Source organism: Erinaceus europaeus, chromosome 5, assembly GCF_950295315.1.
Source record: "Erinaceus europaeus chromosome 5, mEriEur2.1, whole genome shotgun sequence".
In the NCBI taxonomy this organism is placed as follows: domain Eukaryota; kingdom Metazoa; phylum Chordata; class Mammalia; order Eulipotyphla; family Erinaceidae; genus Erinaceus; species Erinaceus europaeus.
In genome coordinates, this window is record NC_080166.1 from 91,651,552 (window position 1) to 91,667,324 (window position 15,773).

At 37.1% G+C, this 15,773-nt stretch overlaps 1 protein-coding gene across 7 annotated transcripts in view; it reads right to left on the bottom strand.

Annotated features, from left to right (window-relative positions):
• Positions 1 to 2,698: 2,698 nt before the first annotated feature.
• TBC1D4 (TBC1 domain family member 4) overlaps positions 2,699 to 15,773 on the bottom strand; it is a 234,128-nt gene continuing 221,053 nt past the window's right edge. For 6 of the 7 annotated variants that reach the window (XM_060191523.1, XM_060191524.1, XM_007531954.3 and 3 more), the window contains 4 exons: positions 14,497 to 14,656; positions 9,923 to 10,092; positions 7,155 to 7,331; positions 2,699 to 5,126 (listed from right to left, as the gene is read on the bottom strand). In XM_060191523.1, coding sequence (XP_060047506.1) covers positions 4,893 to 5,126; positions 7,155 to 7,331; positions 9,923 to 10,092; positions 14,497 to 14,656 — 741 coding nt within the window. In that variant the 3' untranslated portion in view covers positions 2,699 to 4,892. Of the gene's footprint in view, positions 5,127 to 5,147; positions 6,404 to 7,154; positions 7,332 to 9,922; positions 10,093 to 14,496; positions 14,657 to 15,773 lie in introns of those variants that run through there. The other variant, XM_060191525.1, reaches the window with a different exon arrangement.

Here is a 15,773-nt window from a genome sequence, read left to right on the forward strand (position 1 = left end):
TTGATGGACTAACAAAAACTAAACTCCTGAGACAGAAGTTTTAAACCATCATCCCATAGCTCAGGAGGCAGCAAAATGGATAAAGGATTATAATACTCTCAAGCATGAGGTCCTGGGTTTGATCTCTGGCTCACATATGCTAGAGTTACTTGTTCTGGTTCATTCTCTTTCACTCTCCTCCTGTCACTCTCATAAATATTTAATTAAACCAGAACGGAAGGATTTTGGAAACTATGACTTCCTGTATCAGTTTTACTATAAGGACAACCTTTTCAGGGGTCTTGGCCAAAACTCTTTCCCTTAGAACTGCTGAAACTTGCTGGTTTTCCTTCTTTTTCCAAGGATATTCAAACCTCTTCAGATCAGCATAGCCTCTCTTTAACTATGTAAGTAAATTCAATTAACATAATGAGAGCTTTCAGATCCAGGTACTATTCTGTCAGATAAGCCTTTGAGAAGATAATATTGGAACAATATTATGGACTTCACTTTAAAGAATATATTGCCCTTATGTGTTAAGTTTTAGGAACTACCTCATTGGGTATACTGCTATTTGCAAACCTTATGATAGTAATGAAATATTCATTTCAAACTCGCCTTTTTTTCTTCTGCTTTATGTTGCTAACATATAGGAAGTTCATAAGTGAACCTATTCATAGGAAACACAAACTGTGATATGAAAAGTTGATGGGAATCATTGAGAGATATGAGACAAAAACATAGCTTGGAGAAAAGGGGACTTAAGAAAGAAAACAGAAATTAACTATGAGATGAAATATCAAGGAAAAAGAAAGTAACAACCATATTACAGGGTACATGTGAATAGCATAGATATTACTGAAAAGTAACTGCTTCCTAAATATCACCAATGTAACTCACTGTTAAGTTAGAACTGAGTTTAGAACTTATCATGGAAAGTGAGACTATACATTATATAGGATTCTGATTGTATTTCCAAGGGGAAGTTTAGGTTAAGGTGGGTATTTCTAAGGATGGTTAAAAATCATTTATAGTTAATAATATATAGTTAAGAATAAAGATCACTATGGGCAGGGTTAGATAGCATAATGGTTATGCAAAGAGAATCTCATGCCTGAGGCTCCAAAGTCCCAGGTTAAATCCCCTGCACCACCATAAGCCAGAGCTGAGCAGTGCTCTGGTTAAAAAAAATTAATTAATTAATTAATAATAAAATTAAAATCACTATGTAGTTATTTAGGATATATATATATATATATATATATATATATATCCATCCAAGCTGTCCAAGCTGATTCAAAGAAGGTCTAGATGTAAATCATCTACTGAAAAGTTTGTGGGTTTTTACAATGGATAACCAATAATTTGTCTGGATAAGAGTTGCTGGCATAGTAAAAATAGCAAAGAAAACAATGGAATAATAAAATCATGTAGATTATAAACCATATAGAATACACAGATTTAGCTATCAATGTCTATTGACTCTTCTAAATTCAGGTCAAGTTTCCCTTCCTCCAAACTTGGTCACCCCTCCAAGTGCTGCTAGCCCCTTCTGTCCAGGCTAAGTGAAAGGATTTAAATATAGATTTCAATAAAAATAAAGGATTTTAATAAACAGACATGCCTGTTGTAGTATACGTTCTATTTCCTGGTTACCCCCTTGTCATAAGACTGTAAGGTCTTTAGAGGTCGAGGACTCTTATCTTCTCTACTTCTGTATGCTTGTTATCTAGCCTGGCTTAACAAAACGATTTGTTCAATGGAACAAATGGAAGCAATGAAACCAAGACTCTTGATTCAAACTTCCCATCCTAATACAGTGCATTTCTTAATATATCATGACTAGTAAGAGTGGCACACCATACTAGAGAATGAAATACTCCAGAAGACAGATTTCCTATTTTTCATGTAGCAGACAGGAAAAATAAATAAATAAATAAATAAATAAATAAATGAGAAAAAAGGAGGGTGAGGGGACAAGAATAAATTTAGCTCAATGTGGATGTTAAATATTACTTAAGGTTACACTGGTATCTCAGAATGCTTAACAATTCTATGAAGTTTAGTTAGAAAACTAGAAAGAAGATATATACCTCTCTATTATACTTAAAATATTTTTAAGATAAACATTGTATGTAAGTCTATTCCAATTATGTCTATCAGTACATTCTCTTAATTTTTAATTATTTGGGAGTTGGTCCAAATTATAATTTATCTTCTTTCTGTTACTTTTTGTAACAATAAAAATGAAGGGGTAGTTGACTTTTTCTTTTATACTCATCAATAAAAGGTTCCCTGTAAAAGAAGTTGAGAATAAGTAACCAACAAAGTAATTTCATAAAGGTTTCTCAAAATGAACTTTGCTCTCTGTCACTACTTGGAAGAATTCTTAGTGAATCAACTTTTAAGTAGCAACAATCCAAACCAAGATCTTTTAAAGAATAAATGTTTTACTTATGTAATTATTCTGATAAAACAGAGAAATCGAAAGGGAAAGACAGAGAGAGAAGAAGAGAGACACACAGCAACACTGTATCACCACTCATAAAGCTCCCCTCCTGGTGGGAACCAGGAGCTTGAACCCCTGTCCTTACACATGGTAATATGTGCGTCCAACCAGGTGCACCACTGCCCGGCCCCAAACCAAGCAGATATTGTAAAGGAGGCCAATCAAGAGCTTATTCTCTATTAGAAATGGAAGTAAAACCAAGAAGCCAAAGAAGATGCGCTGATGTGTTTATTGGAAACGAACTAAATAATACATTACTCTGAAGATGTAGCTGCATGAAGTATAACTGATGTGACATTTGTAAATCATAAGTGCAAAAGAAAACTCACTTTTAAATTAATCTACTCAAGTGAACTTAATCTCTGAACACTATAGTACAACCCATCATAGTGACTTTGAATACCCATAAGATATGTAAGAATAAGATTTACTTAAAGTGAGCAACAGAAAAGATTCTTTCCCCAAATTGAAGATTGTTTGCCTTCCAGGTTTAACTTACACAAACAGTTACGTAGTTACTTATGTGGTAATTACACAAGTAAAGTAATTCTCATCACCACACAGTATCACAATGACACCTGTCATATAACTGGTAGAAAACAAAAACAAAAACTCTCTCCTACAAATAATGAAATTTTCAGAAACTCTAAGCAATGTGTCTCCAAATAAATAGTTACCTAGAGTCATTAATTTCTAGAACCTAGAAGTTGCATTACCTTTACTAATAAGAATTCACTGTCTTTTAAAATACTGCCTGGGTTAGAGAGCATGCTGGTTCATAATGAGAGTTATTAGAGTTACACTGAGTAATGTTGCAGAAGGAGGGTGCTGATGATTCTGGCGTGTATATCAAAGTGTTCAGAAACATTTAGAACTGTATTCTTCTACTCCAGTTAATTTTAGTTTGTACCTGACAGACTACCTGTGAAGAAAATGACCCTAGGGATTTCATCTGTGGTAATATAAGTACTGTAAAAAAAAAAGTAGTGGTGATAAACATTGCTTGGAAACCAAAAAATGTTGCATCCGTGTTCAGAGGCGCAATCATAGAACCATCTCTAAAATGGAGAATTGCCTGCGGACTCTGAAGTCACTTTTCTCTATGCAACAAGTAGGAATGGCTGTCCTCTTTCTTGTTGGCTATCTGTAGGATGAGAAATTTGGAAACCCATATCCAAAACTGTAGCTTTTAGGGCTTTGAGCTATTTTTTTTTCCTTCTCTTCAGTGAGTTTTGATAGTATATTGTTCAATATTTCACAGTTCTCAAAAATTTTCACAAGGGAGGGGGAAGATGGTTAAAATGATTAAGAGATTTCTGTCAACTAGCTAAAAACCAACAAAAATCACAGCATATCTTTAGAAAACCAGTCCTAACTTTTTTATCCTTAAATCATAATTTCTTCATCATATTCTTCTTATCCTTCACTGAAGGTAGAAAGAGGTCTAAACTAAAAGGCTGCACATTTTGATGGGAGAAATGGCAAAACTTTGTCACTAACTGTGGTACCAAGTAAAGAAGAGTCTGGTTACAGTGGTAGGAATAATTTAAATGAACAGAAAGCTAGCTAGACAATTTAGGCCCTAAATTAAAATGCTGAGGCCTACAATTCTTAGTTGGAGAAACAATGCTTGTCAAATGTGCTAGAAAATTAGCAATGTTCTTGTTTATCTTGATCTGAGTAGATAGATGTAGTCATGATCCTTTGCTTTCTTCTTACATTTGTCTAAAGCAAGGCCTAACCAAACTCAAAGGCATGTAGACACCACATACTATTTGGCACAATGCAGGCAGGAGAGGAGGGTCCCACTCTGTCCTTTTCCTGATAAAACCAGAGGTGAGTGACTGACAGTCATTTTCCTCATCTGTGTAATGTCAGTCCATTTTCAAAAAGATATACACAAAGTCACACAAAAAGATTCTGCCTCTTACATGTTTCACTGGATGAAACATGCTGCTCTTTGGAGAAAAAAATTACATTCACTTTTTTCAAGTATATTTCAATATACAAAAATGCTCTAACTTTGTATCACTACAAAGACAAAATGATTTCACATGTGGCCAAGGGGAACTTCACTTTGGTGTCTTTCATGAAGTTGATTTAGAAAAATGCTTTAAATGTACATTTATTCTTTTTATCTTTTTATCATAGTTTTAAGTCAATTACATATGTATATATATATATATATGTACATAGTCAATAAGGACCACCATTCTAAAAGTCAGCCCACATATGTACAATGGCTTAGGGCTAGCACACTCTAACAACAGTGAATCCTACAGGCCACAGGCTCAGCACCAGAGATAAGTGGTTCTGTGGGCTCTAGGATATGGCACAGGGCCAGCAGAATGCCTACTCTCTCCTCCTGCGGCATTCATTTCCTGTTGAGACAGCGCTTCATCAGTTATGGCTTGATTCCTGTCTTGGCTTTGTTGTTAGGATTGCAGTTGAGGTCTTTGAGCAGTAATTCGCAATTGACTAGAGCATCCGCTGGCAGCAACTTCCGGATTTGCTCCACTGTCTTTTGATAAGCCATTTTCTCTTGCTCCAGAGTTCGAATTAAAGATTTCATTTTGGTTTCTCTGGTCAAAAGATTTTCCACGCTGGATTCCAAGTTCTGGATTTTAGCATGAGCTATCTGTTTGGGGAATGAGAACAAAATTCTCCAAATCAAAATTGTGAAGTCTCTGGTTGTTCATTACAGCAGTCAGACTATCCACATACTTAGCAAGTGCATCCAAATATTTAATACAGTAATATGGGAAATAGTTGCTCTGAAACCCTTGGTGAAATGAAGCTATCTATTTATTTATTTTGGCCACCATGGTTATCACCAGGGCTTGGTGCCTGCACTATAATTCCACTGCTCCTGGCAGCCATTTTTTTCCTTTCTTTCTTTTTTCTTTTCTTCCACTTGTTATTTTAATTTGACAGAACAGAGAGAAATTGAGAGGGGAGGGGAGACAGATATCTGTAGATGTGCTTCACCATTCATGGAGCATTCCTCATGCATGTGGGAGGTGGGAATGGAGGCTTGAACCCAGGTCCTGTGCGTGGTTATATGTGCATTTAACTGGGTACATCATCACCCAGTCCCGTGAAATAAAGTTGTTGTTTTTTTTTTTTAAGTTTGTAAAAAATATTAGTATGTTATTAACAAAATACATCTGATCTTACTGTACACATCAAAATACAGTATTAAAACATGGTGCTGTGCCAGGGATGTGGGGTATTTACTACACAGACTGGTACTCCCCCTGCAAAAACAATTAGCATTTTCTGTGGGTCAGAGCTAATATAAGATGAAGTGAAGAAGTTAGTTTCATTCTTGATGTACAGAGACACCTCATTTCTAAGCTGTTTTTCCTCTTAGCTGGGTCTTCAGAGAGGAATCACCATGTTGAACATAGTGTCACCATTTTCTAGTTTGGAAATAGGTATAGTTCGGGGAGGTGGAATGGGGGGGGAGTGGTAGTAGATGGGTATCAAGAAGCTACCAGGCACTTATACTGTAACTAGGAACCCATCTTCCCAAAAGATTTCACCCCTCATTTTCATCACTTTTAAGTCCTATCTTCCAGGGCTTGGATATGAAGTATACATCATATAACTTGCAGATGTGGGGTATTGGTTTCTATTAAGTGTTTATATTGCTATCTGACTGCAGACTCCTTTGATGACATGGTTTTATTTTTTCTCTCAAAAATGTCTTTACATTTCTTCAAATATTACTCTACACAATTTTCAGCATCCCAAGTCAAGTACCTGCAAAAGAATTCAGGCTTGTTTCCAATCTTCTCATTATTATCTGTCCTGATCAAAGTTCATGGGTTGACCTGTCTTTTTATTCTGGCTTTTTGTTGTTGTTGTTGTTTGCCTATGCTATTACATACACCTGGTGGACTTCTTCCTCATCTATTTCAAGATGCGAAAGAGAGTGAGAAAGACACAGAGAAAAGGAGGGACAGCACAGCACTGTTCCACCACTCCACCACTTGTGAAGCTGCCCTTGTGCATGATGCTACTATGTGGTTTTGGGGACTCAAACCCAGTTCATCAAGCATACAGTACAGACTCTACTAGAAGAGCTATTTTCAGCCACCCAGGTTGAATTTTCAGAGGGTGGGTCACAATAATTGAGATATTTCCCTTTTAATAGGATTAAAGCCATGCTCTTCTTCTGTCTGATCATGAAAGTTATATGAAATTCTGCTTCTACCACATTATGACACCTTTGATCACATAAATTTGAAAGTGATGACAAACTAATTTTCCTGCTCTGCCACATCCTCATTTATACCAATCCTCCACTTCTCATTCATTTCTTCCACTCAGTTCTTCACAGTATAGCTCAATTCTCAAGTTTGCCTTGATTTTCCCATTTCCATATTCAATCCATTTTCTGAACTTAACCAAATATATGCAACCTCCCCAATAGATATTTCAAACTGCATTCAACTTAAAATGCCACTAAGCTTCTCTGTGAAGGTACAATTTCTTTCCCACATGATACTTAAATTGATGTGTGTGTGGGTAGCCTTCAGAGCATCTGAACACAACTGATCCACAGGGCCTTAGTGGTAGCCCAGTTCTCATAGTCTTATCATACTTACATGCAGGTAGGAGGTATTCTAGTACTTTCTGAGCCAAATATGTATCCCTTTACCTGCAATTTTTCTAGGAGGTCCATGTTTTGTCTTTTCAAATGGCTATTAGCCCTCTCCAGCTTCTCCAAAGGTTCACTCTCCTCATAGGCATATGAAGATTCCTGAAGTTCATCTTGCAGCACATGATACTCTACCTCATAGGCATGCAACTGCTTAGAAATGTCCATCTCAAAAACCTGCTACAGAAATACCAAGGGTTAGTCTGACCTTCAGTAGTAGATATATTAAGAGATAGCTTGTGGATCTGGTGGACTTCCTATAGTTTTCCAAATATTTACTAATGAGGAATAGCATGACATCCCCAAAAGGAATAACAACAGGTATTACAGTCAACATTAGCACCAACAGATTACTTTTATACAATTGAAACAGTCTTGCAATGTGGTCAAGGTACTAGAATAAATTAATTATCAAAGCTACTTGGCAACCAAAGTATGCATAATCTAGTAAATGTCTCATAAAATGCAGCATACCAGATAAACAACATTAGCTACAGTTGTAATTTTATTGAGGGATTATTATTTGTGCTAGAGAGAATGTTTGCTTATTAGTAAGTATAACTGCATAGGCTGTTTCTATGAGACCAAAAGTACTTTCAATAATTTATGAAAGGGGCAGAAAGGTTTTCTAATAAATATTCTCACTTATTTTCTAATCTAGAGTCATTTACTCTACTGCATAGATGACTCGAGATGGCCCCAGTTCTGAATGAACATGAAACAGGAAGACAGTTTTCCTAGAAATAAGAGAACAGGAAACCCTCTTTTGACTACACTTGCTAGGAAATATGAGGTAGCAATTGCCACTTAAGCACTTGCACTTAAGGAGAAAAGAAGACACAGACACACACACACACACTTAGATACCCTCCTACTATTAGAAATACTCAAATCCTAAATTTAAATGCATTTCTAGACAATCTGGACATCCCTCTCAAACAAGCACATATTTTTATACCTAGTGAGTGTACGAATTATGGACTACTGTATGACTATTGCAATTATGGCATGGATCTCTACTTGTTAAAATTAAAAATGTCCACAACTCATATTTTAACAAAATATCAAGTTATACAATAACATTTATAGCATGATAAAATTCATATATTTATAAATGTGCATGCAGGAGAAGAAAAAGTGATTAAATATGGAAATCAAAACTGTACTTTTCAGCTCACAGAGCAATTTAACAAACAAAAAGTTTCTAGGGTTTTATAGAATAATATGCTGGTGATTTATATTTTATGTAATGAAAATAAAGTTCTATATGTGATAATATATAGTTTATCTGATAGTGTACAACAGTCTTCAACCTAATTGGTTACATTTACTAAAGAAATATGAGAAAAGTAATACTACCATTATTATAATTTCCATTTTGCCGTGCAAGAATTTGAAACTCAGAGAAATTATAAATTGCCCAAAGCCACACAGTTTATGACAACAGATCACCAGAACAAAATTCCAATTCCTCTTTCTCTTACTCTACACTCTCATTTGTCTGTTATCCATGTGCCTAGAGGAAAGCAACACATTGTATCAATACTCACAAAGCTTGACTGCCTTATCTACAAATGTGTCATCTACACCAGTATTATGCAACTACCACTTTCCTGGTCCTTATGAAGAACCTAGGATTCGAAATAAATCAAGAGTTCTGATGACTCTCATCTACTCTGCAGTGCCCTGGAAGGCAGACTCCATGGCCCACGTTGTCCTTACTTCCTTTTGGGCTGGCTTCTGGTTGGGCATAGCCAAAGGGAGGGACTGACTAGTAGGGGATGAAAAGATACAGGAGAAGGAGGTACAGGTAGTTCTTCCCTGCATTTTCATTGCCAGACTCAGCAAGGGCAGAGCAACTTTAAATGCCCCAGCTCCACAGTTCTCTGGCACATGACACTATCCAATTCCAAAGGCTCCACTGTGCTCTTGTATATTTTAAAGGCAGATTTAACAATACTATAAAAGTAAGATGTACACACACACACACACACACACACACACACACACACACACACACGGGGAGGGGGAGAATAGGTGTAAAACTACACCTCTGAGATATTTATAATTTTGTACACCAATGTTAAATCACTAATAATAAAATTTTATTTGGGAAAAAAATCTGGGTGGGGGAGATAGCATAACAGTTATGCAAGAAGACTTTCATGCCTGAGACTCCAAGATCCCAGGTTCAATCCCCCATACTGAGCTGAACAGTGCTTTGGTAAAATAAAATGGGGAGGGGGAGGAAGCAAGTGGTCTTATTTTATTTTCAAGTCTTGATATGGCTTTCATTTCTAACTTCCTTCTTGTATCTATTCATATACATGGAGAATATCCCTGAAAACCTCATTGTGTAGTGTGAAACTACTTAAGTCACAGGCAACGTTACAATGCAAGCATGTCATCATAATCTCCTTTGTAAATAAAATGTAGCCGATAAATATTTTTTAAAAATTGCCTTCAAGAGTATTTTTGGAGCTTAGTGCTTACAGGATGGATCCACAGCTCCCAGCAGCCTTTTTTACTTTTTTTCCTGATAGACAGAGAGGGGAGGAAAGACAGAGGGAGAGAGAGGTAGAGTGAGAGTAGAAGAGAAAGAGAAAAAGAGAAACACTTGAAGCTCTATTACTTAAAAAGCTTCTCCCAGTAGGGGAAGGGATCAGGAGCTTGACTCTGGGTCCTTGAGCATGGTGACATGTGCACTCTACTGAGTGCATGTTAGCAAATAAAGTTCAGTATATATTTGTTAACCACTGAAGGCATACCTGAGTAATAATTTTTTCCATTTCAGATGTATTCATATCAAGTAGTGTGCTCTTAAGAAATTCAACAATGTTTTCGAAGCTTTCACATTCCATTATAAGTGTCTCTTGATTGCTCAGTAGGCTGAGTGCCACCTTAAATATAACTTCAGTTCCCTGAAGAAAGATTATATCTAAGAAAAGGGAATATAATTTTCATTATCAAAATTGTGCACAGGCCATCGGAAAAGAACATGTACTTTATGCAGGGACTGGGGGGGGCAGTTACTGCTACTTTAAATTATTGCAGTAGGAAAATCAAAACATTTTCTAAAAGTAAACCTGTCAAAACCACTTGAACTTTAAAAATATTGATATTCTTGGGAGGGGGAGATAGCATAATGGTTATGCAAAGAGATTCTCATGCCAGAGACACCAAGGGTTCAGGTCCAATCCCTGGCACTACAATAAGCCAGAGATGAGCAGTGCTATGGTAAAATTAATTAATTTATTAATTAAAAATAATAAAGATTGATTGGGGCCAGGTAGTGGTACACCTGGTTAAGTGCACAGTTAACATGCACAAGAACCTGGGTTCAAGCTCCTGTCTTCATCTGCACTGGGAAAGCTTCACAAGTGTTGAAGCAGTACTGATAGGCTTTCTTTCTCCCTCTCTATTCCCCCTTCCTCTCAGTTTCTCTCTGTCTCTATCCAATAAATATTTCAATAAATTGATATAAAAATGAACAAGTGCTGAGTATTCCCTAATTAACTTGGGAATTTTAAACAAAACTAGGGAAAATCATAAATTACATATATACTTGCCTACATATTTATAAGTTTTAGCGAACCAGGCGGTGGCGCACCTCGTTAAGTGCACACACACATCACAGTGTGCAAGGACCCGAGTTGAAGCCCCTGGTCCCATCTGCAGGGGGAAAGCTTCACGAGTGGTGAAGCAGTGTCTCGGGTATCTCCCCCCCCCCCATCTTCCCTTCCCCTCTCAATTTCTGTCTCTGTCTAATAATAAAGTAAAAAAAAAAAATAAAGTTGCAAGTTTTAGTGACAAATTGAACAGAGATTAAGTACTTATAAACTAGTTTTCCTCAAAACAAGTATACAAATATAATCAACATAGAAATTGGCACTATTTAAACTCATTACTATAATTAAAAAGCAAATGAACCAGATAATATGCAATTAAATATGTCAGAATAGGAAATTAAAGAAAAACAAAAACCAATATATACTCTAAAAAGAGAGAGGGAAAAAATTGAAAAACTACTCTGTCTCTTAACAAATATAAACAAGCAACGGTTTTGAAAAGTACCAAATATTTTTGCTTGACAGTTTCTCGCAACAATATTCATTTTGTAAATAATAAACAAAGAGTCTTTTAAAAAGGAATAACACTATTACTTTGAATGAAGTGTTTTGTGTTGTTGTTACTGCATCTTTGTTTTCATATAGTCTCTAATCCTTACTATATTTAAAGAAATAGAGCTACTATGGAACTGAGGTTATCACCCATATTCTCACAGCAAAAACCAGACTACTATAGAGAGTTATATTTTAAACATTGGAATACCAAGTTTCCCAGAATAAAGCAAACAGAAATGGTGTCCGAAGCATAATTTTGACCTGACAGACTATTCCAGATGAAAAATTGACATAAAATGAATTTATTGAAGACCCATTAATAATATTCTAAGCTCCAGAGAAAACTTCACTGGAAAAAAAGCAACTAAGAATACCAAATAAGCGGGGGTCGGGCGGTGGCGCAGTGGGTTAAGCGCACATGGTGCAAAGCGCAGGGACCGGCGTAAGGATCCCGGTTCGAGCCCCCGGCTCCCCACCTGCAGGGGAGTCGCTTCACGGGCGGTGAAGCAGGTCTGCAGGTGTCTATCTTTCTCTCCCCCTCTCTCTGTCTTCCCCTCCTCTCTCCATTTCTCTCTGTCCTATCCAACAACAAAAACAACGTCAACAATGGCAATAATAACAGCAATGAGGCTGCAACAACTAGGGCAACAAAAAGGGGGAAAAAATGGCCTCCAGGAGCGGTGGATTCATGGTGCAGGCACCGAGCCCAGCAATAACCCTGGAGGAAAAAAAAAAAAAGAATACTAAATAAGCAAGAGAAATGTTTTTGATTTGTTTCTCTTTATTATACTCTTTGATGAAATTTGTTCACAGATTGTATAACTGATAATGTAATGTCTCACTTTTTGAACCATAACCTCTTATAAAAATATGTCTTGGGGGTCGGGCAGTAGTGCAGCGTATTAAAGCGCACATGGCACGAAGCACAAGGACTGGTGTTAAGGGTCCCGGTTCAAGGCCCCGGCTCCCCACCTGCAGGGGAGTTGCCTCACGGGTGGTGAAACAGATCTGCAGGTGTCTATCTTTCTCTCCCCCTCTCTGCCTTCTCCTCCTCTCTCCATTTCTCTCTGTCCTATCCAACAACAACATCAATAACAACAATAATAACCACAATAATAATTCAAAAAAAAGGGCAATAAAAGGGGAAAAAATAGCCTCCAGAAGCAGTGGATTCATGGTGCAGGCACTGAGCCCCAGCAATAACCTTGGAGGAAAAAAAAAAAAAAGATGTCTTGATGGGCCTAGACCTCAAATAAATCCCTCTCTCCATTGTTACCGGTCATTCCTATCAGGAGCAACACAATAGACCCCTTTGTGGCCCCCATAGGACCTTGCCCTCAATTTGGATCAATAATGGTAGAGAATATTCCATCCTCCAAAGGGAGGATGGACAATATACTCTATGCTACACCTGAGAAAGATGGGTCCTGATATTGGGGCAGCTTGGAACGCTCCTACCTATGACCACAGAATGTGAACTCAGATCTACAGGGATGCAGAGGTCACATAGGCTCCTAAGCTGAATATGGGTCCCAGATCACATCAAATTGATGGGGTTTACAGTCAACAATATTTATACACCTTTCCCATATTTGGGAGCTACTCTCTTCCCTGATCCAGCTTTCTGGTCCTTCTGCCAGCCATGACATCATCTCCCCAGACAATAATTAAGGATCCACCTGCATATCAGATTTCAGGCTCAGGGAAAAGAAAAAAAAACTAGTATAGCCACAGGCCCTTTGCAATATAACTAACATATGCCTACTAGCTATCTACAAAACAGAGACTCGCACCACCCCCAAATCTTTATCTGCACTATTCCAGCCTTTTAGGTCCATGATTGGTCAACAATTTGTTTGGCTTTGTATGTTAAATCTATTTTCAACCACCAGGTTCCAGATGCTACCATGATGCCTACCAGACTTCCCTGGACAGACAACCCTATCAATGTGTCCTGGAGCTCTGCTTTCCCAGAGCCCTTCCCAAGCAGGGAAAGAGAAAGACAGGCTGGGAGTAAGGATCAACCTGTCAATGCCCATGTTCAGTGGGGAAGCAATTACAGAAGCCAGACTTTCCACCTTCTGCATCCCACAATGACCTTGGGTCAATACTCCCAGAGGGATAAAGAATAGGAAAGCTATCAGGGGAGGGGATGGGATATGGAGTTCTAGTGGTGGGAATTGTGTGAAGTTGTACCCCTCTTATCCTATGGCTTAGTCAATGTTTCCTTTTTATAAATAAAACATTTTTTAAAATGCAAATAAAAAAGAGTATGTTTATACTGTAACTCCTGATATATATATATATATGTATGTGTGTGTATATATATATATATATATATATATATATATATGTCTTCAAAACTGGAGTTTCTCCAATCCTTTTTCATTACTATTTATAAAATTCTCTGACAGTATTATAGTGTTCTTTCTTTCTCTTCTCCAATTATGGTAATAATCTGCAACTGAGCCAACATCCATCACTTGATAAAAAATTCCTATTTAGTAGAAGTATAGTTACAAATACTGATGACTTTGGTCATGATTATGAGATAGAATAGTCAAATATAAAAAGGATAGGAGATATATCCAACAGTATCGACATCCTAAGTATTATCACTACAACAAAATTCTAATGAAGAGTTATGCTTGTTAAATTATGGATTTAACAGATTTTGTGGATTATCAAATTAGCAAAAAAAAAATCTGTAAATAGATTAAGGGTCCCAAATTTGAACCTGGAAATTCAGAGTCTTAGGCATGAAATCCATTTACATATCACTATGCTGTCTATCTCGCCTGTCATATTCTTTCTAATCCTATTACCTAACCATGTGATAGATGGAGCAAAATAGGACTTGCTCCAAGTCCTGCAGTCTGTACTTGGTATTTTTCTCTGAGCTACCTAGTCTCACAGCTACCACTGTGTTGGCAGTAAAGTCACGTAAGCAACAGAACAGGTAAATTTGCTCTTACAGAAAAAAACAGATTAAAAAAGCTATTAGAAATAACATCGATTGCAGTATTTCTACTGACCTAGTCAGAGAATCTCTGCATTTTGAATACAGGCTGAAGAGGACAATGGGGACATTTATTAAATTCCACAAACTATTCACTATTCTGTGTAACACTTGATAAAATGATGAGGAGACCATATTGGTAAGATGTATATTCTTTGGAATAAATAACACCCTGATAAGTCGATTATAGGCATCTTACCAAAAACTCTGGCTACAAATCCTAATGGAAACTGAGAGGCAAACAATGTGAGGAACCATGGGGCAGCATAAAGACTGGGGCTGATTTCATTTTCTTCAAGATGATTGTAGAGATCTCTGTGATAGTCATGAAGAAGCCTGGACAGCTGGTACATTTGAATCTAAAGTTAATTTGGGGAAGAAAAATAAAATACTCTGTTCATCTGAGGGTACAAAAGTACATTAATTTTTATAACTAATATTCCCTAACAAATTCATGCACATTCACTAAGTAAAAGTTGCATTATTCTATTTAGTTATTATGTTAAAGTTAATATTAAAGAGTTCAAGTTCACTTATATGAGATCATAAAGCAGGTCACTAAAAGTTCATCCAAGGCAAATGAGTAGGTTTTTTTCTATCATATTTGACCTGACCTCATATATGTAGATGAAAACATTACCCTTTTTTGTTTTTTAAGAAGGTATTGCTTTTGGAATTTAATCAAAACTGTCCTAGCTCAGGACTCACTTTCCAATTTCAAAGAAATTCCAGAAGCCTTCCTCAAGAAAAAAAAAAAAATTCCCACATTCAGTTCAGAAGCAAAGCTTATGGACCCAGCACTAGCTGGTGAGGGAACTCTAGCTTAGACCCTCTAAGCAATTTCCATGACTGAGACACTGCTGGTTTAAAATGCTATGGGGCCAGAAAAGCTCTAGATATGATTTCTAATATTCATCAGTATTCCAGTGTTTTTTGTTTTTTGGCTTTTTTTTTTTTTTTTACAATAAAGGAGTTCAGAAAAAAAAACTGAGTCATTTCTTAGTGTTCTTAGTAGTAAGAAAAATTTTCTACACTGGGATACTGAGTTCATTAGTAGACTTTCAGGAAAAAACATAAAGACAGTTTATTAGAAGTCTAATTTGGGGGGTCAGGTGGTAGTGCAACGGGTTAAGCGCACATGGCGCAAAGTGAAAGGACAGGCATAAGGATCCCAGTTCGAGGCCCCAGCTCCCCACCTGCATGGGAGTCGCTTCACAAGCAGTGAAGCAGCTCTTCAGGTGTGTATCTTTCTCTCTCCCTCTCTGTCTTCCCCTCCTCTCTCCATTTCTCTCTGTTCTATCCAACAACGAACGACATCAACAACAACAATAATGACCACAACAAGGCTACAACAACATGGGCTAAAAAAGGGAGAAAAATTGGCCTCCAGGAGCAGTGGATTCATGGTGCAGGACTGAGCCCCAGCAATAACCCTGGAGGCAAAAGAAGAAAAAGTCTAATTTTATTTTCATGAGC